A 14267-nucleotide genomic window follows, 5' to 3' on the forward strand; every position below is an offset into this window, starting at 1 on the left:
ATAATAAATTAATATTTTGTAATGATTTTTAGCTGTTTTAAATTAATTTTTATTTTTTTAGTTACTTGAATTCATATTTAAAAACTGTTACAAAGTATTAAAAAAATCTATCACAAAATATTTAAAAACCATCATAAAGTATTAATTTATTATGTGATGATTAAAAAAAATATTTTTAAATTTCAAGAACTAAAAAAAGTATACCCTAAATTGAGAGGCTAAAACATTATTTAAGCCAAAAATAAAATAAATAATGAAACATCATCAGCCACGATCGTTCATGATGTAGCCCAACATTTAAAAGGATCAGGCTTAGCCCACAAGCAGTTAATTCTTTAACGCACCCCATTTTTACCACCAATGGGGTGCACCAAGCCAAAAATGTGGTGCGCTAAAGAATTGCCCCACATGCATTCAATTCGACTGACAACAAATCCACTGAAACTGAAGACCAAAATAAAATGGTTTTTGTTATTTCCACTCCCCTTTATTACTAATACATTTCCCTTTTATTTTATTTTTCCCCCTAAATTACCCCGAAAATGCACTCTCTTTTGCACTCACCCTCACCATTTGGGAATTGTCTTGAGGCCAGTCGCATTCCATAAATTTGTCAAAAAATCATAATCCTTTCTTCTTTGCACAAGCACAAGAATCTCTCAATTCAACAACACTCCAATATTTATTTTTGTAAACAGGTGTTGTTACAATTTCGAAGTGTTCTAATTTTAGTGTTCACTCCAATCAAGAAAACCATTGAATCCACACATCCAGGTGTGTTTGCTTTCGAAAATATAGTCAAACATGTTTTTCCAAATTGGCTCTGTTAGTATTGGTCTAAGCACTAGCAAGTAGCAACCTTAATTTTGTGTGCACATTCACCATACAGAACATCACAATTGTTCTTTCTCACAAAGATAAGAAATATGTTTACACTAAGCCAGTCCCTTTCTTCATATCATTGCAAAAGGCACAATCACATAGGGAAGAAAAAAAAAACTAATTCCACAATTTCATAGCATAATTCAAATTTAAAGCACAATGAAAAAGGGGTCACAGCACAAATACCAATTGTTACTGCATCAAGGACCACTGCATAGTAGGAAACTATGAGCAAGGAAAATTTTTGTTTTACAATAATTGCAGTCGTGTAGATACTAAATTACATACAGGATCAAAGTTAACACTTGAAGCCTTAAAGTTAGAACTTCCTCCCCCACCTTTATTTTCCAAAAAATCTGGCTTGTTGACAGTAGACCAACAAAAGTAGAAAACATTGTTTCACGGAGAGAGATCCATGTAGAGAGAAATGAAACGGAGTGTATTTTTAGGTATTTTAGAAAGAAAATTAAAAAGGGAAGTTTATTAGTAATACCGAGGAATGAAAATAACACGAGCCAATAAAATTTCAGTGAAACTCACTCCCACAGGAAGAACTTAGAAACACTCTTGCGAAAACCTTAATTAGGCCAACCAAGACCAAAATTATAATTGTAAATTTGTAATTAATGAGTGGATTTATTTTTTCAATAAATTTATTTTTCAATTTCTTAATTATTACAATTACGTTTATGTACTGTTTTCTTCTACTTAAAAATTTCTATTTTTTATTATCTGTTAAAAAATTATAAAATAAATTGATTGGATTTTTTTTTTTATAAAAAAAGGCAAAATTTATTGATGATGGCCAAACCAGGTAATTAAATTGATTGAATTATTTCAAATTTTAGTATCTTTTAAACCCTTCACATCATATTAATTCCTTCATATTTTATCAATTTCTACCAATTTTATTTATTTCTATAGTTCTAAAGATATTTCATATCTCTAATATACTATAATCTCTATTTTTTTAAAAGATGGAAGGTTTTAAGAGGAAGAGAATTGACAAGAAAACCAAATTTATTAAATTTTAAAGATAAAAGAATTTGATTTGCTCAAAGAAAAACTTAAAAAGACCAAAATTTCACATAATTCAAGTTAAGATATTAAATGACCAAAATCATGCTTCTTCTTTTTTTATTAAGATTTAACACTTGTGAAACAAAATACTTTCCATACATAACATAAGAAGATTTGTCATAAGAAGATTTGTTTGTGTTTACACTCGCCAAATTCACATATCTCATTATTTGGGAATTTACTTTACACTTCTATCTTTTAATACAACATCACACTCTTGTCTAGAACAAGGATATTTAGATTATTTAGATTTAGATATCGGAACTCAGCTCATAGCAACCACCCACACCCTGCATCTCATCCCATCCCCAACATTCTGATTGCTTCCAACAATTGGAAACAGAGTATGCTAAAAATTATTGAATTAGGCGTTTTTTTTTTTTACTGAAATGAATTTTACCACTTGCAAGTTACAACAAAGCATTTTCCATAGATAAACTGATTTCTTATTTTCTACACTCGCCAAATTTACATTACATATTATTTAGGATTTCGCATTACACTTACCAAGTTCATATATAGTATGTTGTTCCTTTCTCACAAAGTTCCCTTCCCTACTGGTAGTAAAGTAAGATGTTTGTTGAAATGAACTTCTTTTTTACAAATAAGGAAGCATGAACATGTATGTTTAGTAAGAAGAAATTAGAAATTAATAAGTGATACGCACTCCTTGGTACCTGAGAATTTCCCCAATGAGCTCCCCTTTGCCCTCAATGTTGCCATCTCTGATGAAGAGAAAGGTAGGAACCTGGATGACTTCCATGTCCCTCAAGAACTGCATGAGTCCCACATTGAGCACGATGAGCTTATGATCCAGCTTGTGGTCCTCTATGGTTGTCCCCGACCAAACATGTCAGGACCAATCCCTTCCTCTTGTCTTGTCGGACATGAAAGGGTATATCCTGATTTAACAAAACTATCCACCACTTGATTGACCTCTCTAACCGGGTGCAAATGGGAACACCCATTAAGCAGTAAATTAATAGCTGAGCTGGAATCAGACTCAACTAAGACATTTGGCATACCTTTCTCACCCAGAATTTTCACACCAAGCTTAATGGAGCAAGGATCAAGGTTAGTCGAGAAGCCTGAAATGAAATTTCCACAATTGTCTCGCATCACCCCACCCAGAGGACCAAAGCCGCATCACTGTTCAGTTTAATAGATGGAGCAGGCGAGGGAATTGTCAGAACTATTTGGAGAGCAGCCTGAATATCATAAACCTCCTTTTTAATTCCACATAATTTGGAACCGTGTCAAAATTTTACATTTTTTTTTTCTGTTGAGTCCGACTTCAACTTGGATTCTTTTCCCCGTCAGGTATCCTTCTAATTTATTTACAATTTAAAAAAGTGCATGTTGTGTATGTACGAGATAAATCTCAACTTTTTATAGTTATTTTTAACACACTCCTGATCACGTCATGATTACTTGAAAAGAATGTATATATATTTTTGTCTAGAACTAGAATAATTTGTCTGGGCCGAAAGAAAGACACGCTGGGCTCGTCGTAGAGCTGCTGCACCAATGCAATGCAGGGAATAATTGAGAAATCATTTTCAGGAATCTGAACGCTACTGCTAGCTTACTCTCCAAGCTTTGTACTTTGTAGCGGAGAAGAGAGGACTCTGGAAATAATTGCTAAAAACGTTGAATTCCCAATGCCTCTTTATTCCTCCAATTGGATGAATATTGAATATGAATTTTGGCTCAGAGGCCGATTCTCGTTTATCCTCATATTCCATATTCCTGATTAATGTCATGCTTGATTCTAATTCCACTGATTTTTTCTCTACTAATATCAATGCATCCAACGCTCTTCCCTTCTCAGATCAACCTGGTGGTGCGTTTCTCTCTTCTCTTATTCACCCCTTTTCTTTTGATTATTATTTGAAATTCAATAATCATTTTTTTTTCTCCTTGATGCAGGTAACTGCGTTGGTAGTGAATTCCTTAATCGAGTCCAGTATTCATAATCTTTGAGTTAATATGGGCTATTGGAGCAGTGTATGCAATAAATCCTCTTCATTCTCTTTTTCTCTATCTATTTTTTCCTTTTATAATATAATATTTCTGTGCTTATTTTGTTCTTGGTTGACAAGCAGGAGGAACGTGATCAAACCACTCAACAAAGTGATCTCGGTATGCTTTTGTTCTGACTCCTAACAAACCTGATTAACATAACTGAGAATTTAAGTGGTTAAACCACATCATTTTCTCTGTTCAGTCCTCAGTCTATGTGTGAGAAAATGTGCTTTATTAGATGTAATTTTTGTCTAAATCATGACATCAGCTAACTGCTCCGGATTCCGGTTATTAAGTTTTTATATTTCAATGCTTGAATATTGGATACCTTGTTCTAATTAGAGGACTTGTTTTCCGTAAGTTGTACTTTTTTCAAAACCATTCATATAATATCTTTGCTCTACTTCTGCGTAAAATTAAAACATATTTAATGTCATGAACTAGCATCAAGTTTAATTGCTGTACTTTACTTGAGATGATATTTCAGTAGTGGGTCTTTTACGTTCTAAGTATTCCTTCTCTCCCCGCATGTGACCAGGTGCAGTTTTGCGTGATGGAAAAGAAATACTTCTTCAGGTAAATTTCCATGACTCTGGTGTAGGCTTATCTGCTTAGTTCCCTGTCCATAATAGAAGAATTTTCAAGTCAAAGCTGTGTTATAGTGATCAGGTTAATGTTGTTGCTATTTGAAAAACCAAATCGTCCTGAATTTCATTTTTTTTTGTTCTTTCTATTTTCTTTATTGAAGTATTTGTAGTTTGCGCTCCAATAATACTGTTTAATTGCAATGATTTGATGATCTTGGAAAACTAGTAGGATTAGTTACTTGCATGCATGCATATCATGTTGTGACATACAATCTTTTAGTATCTAAGAATGTGAAAAACTATGCAGGCATTCAACTGGGAGTCTAACAAATACAACTGGTGGAATAATTTAGAAGGCAAAGTTCCTGACATAGCTAAAGCTGGATTTACTTCAGTCTGGTTGCCGCCACCAACTCACTCCTTCTCACCTGAAGGTTATATATTCTTGTTGATTCTAATTTGCATTCTACGTAAAAGTTCTCTCATTTGTATACATGTGTTGTTTATTTCAGGGTAATCGAAGCACAGGAGATATTTTCCATGGATTTCCCAATATCGACCATACTAAAGATTTTGTGAGAAAGGATATCATAGGATGGCTCCGTTGGTTGCGCCATGAGGTGGGCTTCCATGATTTTCGATTTGGTTTTGTAAAGGGGTAAGATGTTTGGAATATTGGTTATTTTTACTGTGTTTTTTCTTTCATTATGTTCTCATTAATTATGTTTATATACTTTCAATTCTGATACTCACAGGTTTTCACCAAAATATGTTAAAGAATATATTGAAGGAGCAAAACCATTATTTTGTGTTGGGGAGTACTGGCATTCTTGCAACTACAAGGGTTCTACCTTGGACTATAACCAAGGTACAGTAATTGAACATTAAATGTTACTCAGTTCTGAATTTTCTGAAATCTGAATATGTTGGTGATCCAAATATAAAATTTTTATGAGGAGACAAAAAAGCTCTACAATATCTTCTTTTCCCTTTAAAAAGTGTTGATTTTTTTATTTATTGATATGACAAATAATTGATGCATATAGACAGAAATAGGAATGCCAAACTGACACCATTTTCTGCTGAGTGAGAAATTCAAGGCATTACTAACTAATAACTTAGATATCCACTGTTTTTTATGTTGGAAGGCATACCTAATTGAACTGGAAGTTCAAGTTTAAATTCGTTTATTTAAAAACTAAAATATAAATAGTAGAAAACAGTTCAGATGTAGTTGCAACTTGCTAAGTTTCTCTTTTTGGTACAAGTGACTATTGACCTGTTTGGAAATTAAATAATAATGTAAAGTAGATGTTGGCATTTAATTTATTGGTCATCTTTTTAAAAAAAATATATTCTGGTCATGGTTTGGTGGATTAGCTTTGTGCGAAGTGTGTGACTTTCAATATTTGCATTTTGTACTTTGTACTCTAATCATTGTTTAGTCATTAGCTTACTTATTTTCATTTTACATGCTTTGCAGATAGCCATAGACAGCGACGACTAATCAATTGGATTGATGGCACTGGACAACTTTCAACTGCATTTGACTTTACAACAAAAGGAATTCTCCAGGTACCCAACATTTTGTCTTTAGTATGTCAGTGAATGTTTGAAAAATGCTCATGGTAGTTAGATTTCTTCCTAGGCACATAGGATTTCATTAATCCTCCTTCTCTTCTTTTACCATTCAATAAGTTGATTTCTACCTATTATCAAGTTTACAAACTCTGATACTCTCAGGTGCATTGAATATTCGATTCATTTAATTACATTTCTCAGCATAAACAACCAATCCCTTTTTTCATGTCTGTTGATTTCTTCTTAATTTGTAAGAAGCTGTTAAAGGAGACTTCTGGCGTCTGTGTGATCCTCAAGGGAAGCCCCCAGGTGTGATCGGATGGTGGCCCTCAAGATCTGTCACATTTGTAGATGATCATGATACAGGTTCAACTCAGGTAGCAAATTATCTCTTTGTTACAATGATACACTAAGATATACATCTTGGAAAATAGTGGGAGGTTGCTATTATTGTTTATAGTGCACGAATTTCATGTTGAGGAGTAAATTTTTAGTTCTCATGTAGCACTATAAAAACCCAAAAATTTCTTGTTGAATCAGCCCAAATTTATGTGTAATCTCATCTCTGCTGGCAACCTGAATAGACATGATCGAGTAGCTTACGGGGATAGTAGATAAGTGTAAAGTTAAGTTTACTCTCGAAAACAAATTTTTGCATGTCTGTTGAAATATTATGCAGGAGTAACTGAAGTTTAAAGGTTATTTTTAATTAGGAAAACTGCCTCAAAGTTGTATGCAACTGAGATGCCTCTAATAACTAAATTCTAGTGCCTTTAATGTTGGTGCCAATGCAACATGCAAAAATTCCACTGCCTTTGCATAATACTTTTCTTTATAATACTTTTCTTATCTACTGGATCTTGAACTTATGCTCTTGTTTCACATTGTGCAGGCTCATTGGCCCTTCCCAAAAGACCATATCATGGAGGTACTTTTTTTCTTTTTTGGCATTAGTGACCATTTAAAATAATGTTTTCCTGTTTATAAGGTATTATTAGTTACATCTGGTACCATGCACGTTCATAAATATGTTTGATTATTTGATGGGCATACTTTTAAATTTAATAATCTTACCATCCTATTTAATTCTATGTGTAATCTATCCATTATATAAATACTTTGGTAATCTATTAATTTGAAGCCTTTGTTTGTTATGCTACACTTAAGCAGTGATATAGAGGCAATTTATAATTACACATATACATAATATTAAGAAAATTTTGAAACTACCCAATATCCACCAAGTGGATCTTGAATATTTTTCCTTATATATATATATATATATATATATATTCCATCAGATAAAAAGACAAGATGAAAATTTGGTTAAATTTAAATCATGTTCTTCTTTGGCATTAATAAAAAATATCTAATGCATGCAGCTCTGCTGATTCAAAATCTACTTACCTTACTAAGGCAGATTTTTAATTCGTTGGTAAAGAATGTTTGTGCAGATAAATAATCGTGTAGTAGCAAGAAAGCATGTCCCAATTCTGTTCTTTTTATTTCATATTAAAAATTTGGTCTAATACTTCATTAATAAAATAAAAACTGAATTATAATTTTGATCTCCTCTTTTTTTAAATTTATGATTTTGATCGGCCTAAAATTTTATTATCATTTGGTCCTCTTAGTTTTTAAACTTCATAATTTTGGTTCATTCATTAATTTTTATGCGTTGATCGTTATATTATTGTTGTTAACTGTCTATTTAGAATACTTTTAATTCTAATAAATTAAGTCAAAACTAATTTTAAAAAAAAGTTAAAAAGTTCCAGTATCATTTGTGACGCCGACGAGGAGAGCATGACATCAAGGGAGGATCTGGCTCAAGCTAGGTGAGGGGTTAATGCATGGAGAAGATGAAGGTTTTGGAAGCTTGATCAGCGGAAACAATAGAAGGGACCCTAGGTAATTTCAATAGAATATATTTATGAAGGGACCCTAGGTAACATACACATATATATTTCTTTTAAGGGATCCTAGGTATTCGATCGAGGAGAGCGTGACATCAAGGCATTCAAAGTATATCACCTGTGAGAATTCTGGAGGCCAAGCACGACCTTTACTCTGCAGTAATCTGAGAGAAGGTGTGCATGAAGATTGGAAATGGTTCATGGTGCCCAACTGCGAGGGAATGGACACTATCAACTTCTGGTCACAATTACGCTGTGTGGCACAAGTAGTGTTCTGTTGGCATGACCCTTCTTCTCCACTGGAGTACTCGCAGATAAGAGAAGGGAATTATGAGCTTCTTATATGCTTCTCGATTGAGTCTTAATCATGATAAAATTGAAACTATTTCCTTATTAATCTAGCAGGCTTAATTTGGAAGCTCCTTCCTTCAACTTACGTGCTACCCACTTAAATAAACAATATATGTAACTATAGCCAATAACAGTAGCTGCTTTGTTTATGTATTACATAACAATTATAAGCAGCTTTGTCTATGTCACATGTAAAATAAATTAATACAATAAATTTCTATTAGTACTTATAAGTAGTGTGGCGTTCATCATGATTTTTATAATTATTATTTGATGTATACAGTTTTCGTATAGAATGATTATGAAAATAATATACATGAAAAGAAAGTAATTTCAATAGAATATATTTAGAATAAATTATTAAAATATTAAATATATATACATTGTTTGAAATTTATTTAAAAATAAAAATATTTGGTATATATATATATATATATATATATACACACACATGTGTGCGTGTGAGAACACTGTCTATAATTTTATTAATAAATATTATTTTTTATTATTCAATCACACAATTATTATATAATATGTTTGTTAGTTTTATAATAATTATTTTGTAAAAATAGCTTTTATAATAATTATATTTTTTACGGATTTATAATAATTATATTAAAAATTATTAAGACAAATTATAATTGACTGATAGTATAAAAAAAAATATTAATGATGCTTGTGGATTAAACTCAATTTTTATTACAAAATTATTATGCCAATCGTAAGTTAATTGAAGGTAGGAAAGGATCTAATGTAATTTAGAATTAAGTTGAAGTTTGTTGCCGTTTAGACAAAAGGTAGTTTGGTTTAAGTTACTTCATTAAAAAATTAATAGGCTAAGATCAATGAGAGTGCATGTTTTTATGTTTTAAGAGAGGACGGGGCTAAAAAATTAATAATAAACTGCATGTACAGATCTCAACCATATACTGAGTGCACTTGAGAGGCAAATATCGTGTACGCACGCATGGCGGGGATTTGGTATCATTTGAACAGAAACTTTAAATACTAGGGGAAACTCAAATTGCAATTACTGATAGAGATTCTTTTGTGAATGTAGATCTTAAGCATTGGAATTATAGATTGATAATAATAATAATAATTAAGTAGCACTTGCTTGCACAAATGTTTGAGGTTTTCGTTGGCATCAGCTGTGATCGGATTCTTTTTTATAATCTGGCCTTAGATGCCATACTAGATACGGAGAGAGAGAGAGCAACAGACAGTCACATGGAGTTGTGGCTGGAAGGGTCTCACCCACATCAACATCAACATCAAATACAAATATCGTCATAGATTTCATCATTTAGTTTTTGAAACACAGGTCTTAGCAGTTCAAAACAAGGTACATTATTTGCAACACAGATGACCCTACTTTGACTACGGCGTGTGTTTGGTTAAAAAGAAATAAGATAAAAAAGAAACATTTCCAAAATTTTGTGATGGTCTCACACCCATTACATGTGTAATGTTTTTATTAATATTTTTCTGTCTAACAATATTTAAAAGAAAAAAAAAGTTACAACAATAATATAAGAGTTATTATTGATTTGTAATCAGATCGTAACATAAAATTATTTTATATTATTAATACATAAATATTAAATCCTTTAAAAATATCATCAAATATGAATAAATGTTATTAATATGCTTTCTGATATTTTTTTTGATATTTTATAAAATGTTCTGTATGATTCTTCTAACTAAAACCTTTATCGACATAAATTATACACAATATTTAATAAAATGTCACAAAAATATATTATTAATATTTATTTATATTCAAAAAACACTTTTTAACATTGCCTAAAAATTTTAGCAACATTTCTAAATGTTAAGAAAAAAACACTACTAAAGATTACATATGTAATGGTAATTTTTGTCTTTTTTATTTAAATATTTTTTACACTTTTTTTTTTCACACAACCAAATTCACCCATAAGGTAAATATCCTTGGATGAATTTGACATAAAAAAATTTAAAAATTAGTGAGTACTCTAATCCAAACTCGGATAACATAAAGTTACTTATTAATATGTCTAAATATTTTTCTCACATTTTTTTATTTTTTTTAAATTTTATAATTTTAGTCTCTATATTTAATAAAAAAAAAAGTGCATTTTTTAGTTTTGTGTTAGAGACTAAAACAATGTGATTTTTTTTATTTTTAAAGCTAAAAGTATATAAAATTTAAACAAAGAACATTTTTAAAAATATCATATTTCAAGAATTAAAATTATATTAAGTATTTGTTTAATAAATTTTATTTTTTAAAATAGTATATTCATAATATAATATAAAAATATTTAGTATTTTATAATTTAATTCTAATTATCATTACTATTTTTAATAAAACATAAGTTTTCACATTAAACATCTTTTTAGTTATTGTAATTTAGTGTTTTTGTATTTTCGTTCTTGCAAAAAAAAAATAGTCCTTATAAATTAAGTTTTTATTTTTCATTCTTAAATTAATTTAGATAGTATTTGAACAATAAAAAAGTGTCATCTAAAAGGATTTAAAAATAAAAAATAAATCAAACATAATTTGCAAGAAATAAACAAAAAAAAACTATTGGAAAAAGTAAAATAATACCAAATTGTAAGAACTAAAAAAGTAGTTAAACTAAGTTTTTATTTATAAAATTAATTATTGTATTTTCAAGTTAATTATTTAATAGGACAAAACTTTGTTTACAAATTGACAATTTTAAAAAACTTATTTTGTATAAAACTATCTTTTAAGAATCAAAATAACACAACTGATTACTTTTAGTAATCATATATTAATTTTATCAATAAATTCATACACACACTCACACAATGAGAATTTTGAATGACTTAAAGTTTGATTTTTGTCCCCAAAAATAGTGTTATTCTGATTTTGGTATTTTAAGAAAATTTCTTTTGATTTTAATCTTAAGAAAATTTAATATTTTTTATTTTAGTCTTTATTATCAAATAATAATGTTATTTGATAATATAATAATAAATTTTAAATATAATAACTTGTTACATCGTTGAGGAGTTTAATAGGACAGTTAAGTGTATTTTTTTAGTAAATTATATTTTTAGATCCTTATTTATTTTAAAATACTTGATGATGTGAAACCCGTTGATAACATAAATTATTATATGTGATTATCAGACAAATTTACTAAATGATGTGGTAAGTTAGGGAACTCCAAAAGTTAATATTATGTCATTGGTTAACATTATTATTTAATAACAAGAATTAAAATAAAAAATATTAAATTTTATGGGATACTAAAATCAAAATGATCCTAATTTTTAGGGAAAAAATATATTATATAATTTTTTATTGTGATGAATAAAAATAATGATTCAAATTATGTGTATAATTACAAATTGTATTTAATTTTTAAAATCTTACATCTATTTTATGGAGAGAGGAAAATAAAATTATGCGAGATTTATAATTAAATATGCAATTAAGTCTTTACTTTTAATTTAATAATTGTAATTAGCTAATTTGCTATTCGTTCTGATATAAAATTTAATACATAAAAAACTTATTTATAGAGAAAATTGTCCCCTTTGTATACAGAGAGAAGCAATATTAAGCAAAAAAAAAAAAATTGTTATCGGAAGAAATAAAAATTATAAATTTGATTTTTTTTTCGAGATCAAAGTATAGTCTAGACATGTTGACTAATCTAAAAAAGTAAAGTATCACTTGTGCGATATTTAAATAATTTTATCCAACATTTATATTTTAATATCTGCTTAAACAAATTTCAACTTTCCAAGAACTTTTAGTTAATAGCTAATTTTGAAGTTAGTATCCATTATATGCAAAATGCTCCAAATTAGTCGAATGTGATAATCACTACTGGCTTCGTCTGATTCAGCAGCGCGCACTAACGACATATCATGGACGCAGCACTTGGGTACCAATCGGTGCATAATGATGAAGATGGTGAATTCCCTAGCTAGTTCCAATCCAAGTGTAGGTAACGTTGCTCTTCTAGGTTGCCCACTTAATATTCAACAGTTGGTCAATCAAATCTGCATAAATACCCTTACGATCCGTTTAAGTCAGTGTTCCCATTATGTTTTGTTTTTCGTGTTTTAAAAGTAAAGGCTAAAGACTTGTTTTTTTACACAGTAAAAGCTAAAGACTTATGGTTTCAAATATAAGTATTAAGTAATAAAAATTTCTTATTATTTTTTCTTAAATAAATTTCAATTATTTGTCTCATTTTATGAAAATATTTTTAAATTATTCTTTATTTAATAACATCAAAGAATTTTCTTTTATATTTGATATATCAAATTCTAATGAATAATAATTTAATATATATATATATATATATATATAATTAAAAATGATTTAATAAAGTTAATTAACTTTTTAATAAGTATGAAATTTTTTTTTTCTTATAATCAAGATGAACATCCTTCTTTGCCCTTTTGCCTTTCTGTCCACTTTACACATACCTTGGACATTGCACTGCCTTTTCAAAACCTTTTTAATAAACTCTGCACATACGACGGGGAACAAACCGCATGAACTTTTCGCGAATTGAAAGTTTAAAACTGAAAAGAGCATAAAAATAGTTTATTTTACTCAACCAAATTTATAAGTTACAGAAATCATAGTTTAATATAATTTTTATTATGGATTAATATTTTTTCTTCCTTAACCAATATTTTAAAAATACTTTATCGAAATGTGACTCTATCTCCTTGGGTCAAAATTTGAAATGAAACACATCTGGGCATGCAAGCTTTTCGTTTCTTGTTTACATTTGAGATAACAGAAAGCTTGAAAAACACATAATAATCAATTAATTTGCCTATTATTCGCCTTAAGGTGTTCAGTAGCTGATAGAAAGTAGCAACCTATCTAGCTACGCGCTCATCACTTTATTTCTTTTTTCTTTTCCCACATCATTATTGTCGCTCATGATCAGTTTATTTTTATATGAAGACAATAAATTAGTTCAATGATAATGCTCGTTTTGAATTGTCTATTACATATACAGCAAAAGCGCTGGGACGGAGAAAAAAAATTTATGTGATCTGGTCTTCACTTTGTCACATCTTTTTGAACACTTTTCTTTTCTCAGCGTTGGATGTGGTTAGTGATTAATATATATATCCTCCTACATACTAATCCGTTTACTTCACTGGCCATGCTTGGCATGGGAAATTCAACTTGATTATATATACATAGTTATACTAAAATTATTGATCAATATATATTAATTAACACTATATATTTTCTCCTTGTCTTAGATTAATACCTTGTTTTTTATGGAAGATGGAAGTCGAAGATGTGCTTGAAGCAAATCAAGAAAGTTGGATTGAAAATCAGTTCAATTTTTATTTCAATTAGATGATAAACGGGGCCTGAGCCCAAACTTTACTTCAATTTATGATCCTTTAAGAAATAAATATAAGGCTAAATTATTTTATTGGTCACTTATCTTTTTTTAGGTTACAATTTGGTCTTTTTATTTTTTTAAAGTGTAAAATGATCTCTTATTTTAATTTTAGGTTGCAATTTGATCCTTTATTTTTCAAAAGATTCAAAATAGTTCCTTAAATAATTTGTTTATAATAGCATTTTTTTAAATATGCAATTTTTTTATAGTAGCATGTTTATCCTTAAAGTATGTCTTTTTTATTTTTTGTTAGATAATATTTTTATTAAAAAAATTAATTGCGTGATTATTTTGCACCTTTTAAAAAATAAATGACGAAATTGTAACCTAAAATAAAAATAAGAAATCATGTGAACAGTTTAATTAGCCATAAATCTAATTTTAACCGGAATTAAAAATAATATATACCTTAATTTGCAAAAGAAAAGTAACAA

At 29.2% G+C, this 14267-nt stretch overlaps 1 protein-coding gene across 1 annotated transcript; it reads left to right on the top strand.

Annotated features, from left to right (window-relative positions):
• Positions 1 to 3561: 3561 nt before the first annotated feature.
• LOC100793671 (probable alpha-amylase 2) lies at positions 3562 to 8468 on the top strand. Its single transcript, XM_006601647.3, has 9 exons — positions 3562 to 3969; positions 4068 to 4104; positions 4526 to 4563; positions 4882 to 5008; positions 5052 to 5232; positions 5330 to 5442; positions 6058 to 6149; positions 6411 to 6532; positions 7048 to 8468. The coding sequence occupies exons 1-8, from the start codon at positions 3952 to 3954 to the stop codon at positions 6468 to 6470; spliced, it is 666 nt and encodes a 221-aa protein (XP_006601710.1). The 5' UTR covers positions 3562 to 3951; the 3' UTR covers positions 6471 to 6532; positions 7048 to 8468.
• Positions 8469 to 14267: the final 5799 nt, after the last annotated feature.

The sequence above is a fragment of the Glycine max genome, chromosome 17, assembly GCF_000004515.6.
Source record: "Glycine max cultivar Williams 82 chromosome 17, Glycine_max_v4.0, whole genome shotgun sequence".
Classification (NCBI taxonomy): Eukaryota; Viridiplantae; Streptophyta; class Magnoliopsida; order Fabales; family Fabaceae; genus Glycine; species Glycine max.

Coding starts and splice junctions, on each gene's coding strand:
- LOC100793671 (XM_006601647.3), top strand. Junction 5,233..5,329: donor CGATTTGGTTTTGTAAAGGG/GTAAGATGTTTG, acceptor TGATACTCACAG/GTTTTCACCAAAATATGTTA. Junction 6,150..6,410: donor CAACAAAAGGAATTCTCCAG/GTACCCAACATT, acceptor TTAATTTGTAAG/AAGCTGTTAAAGGAGACTTC.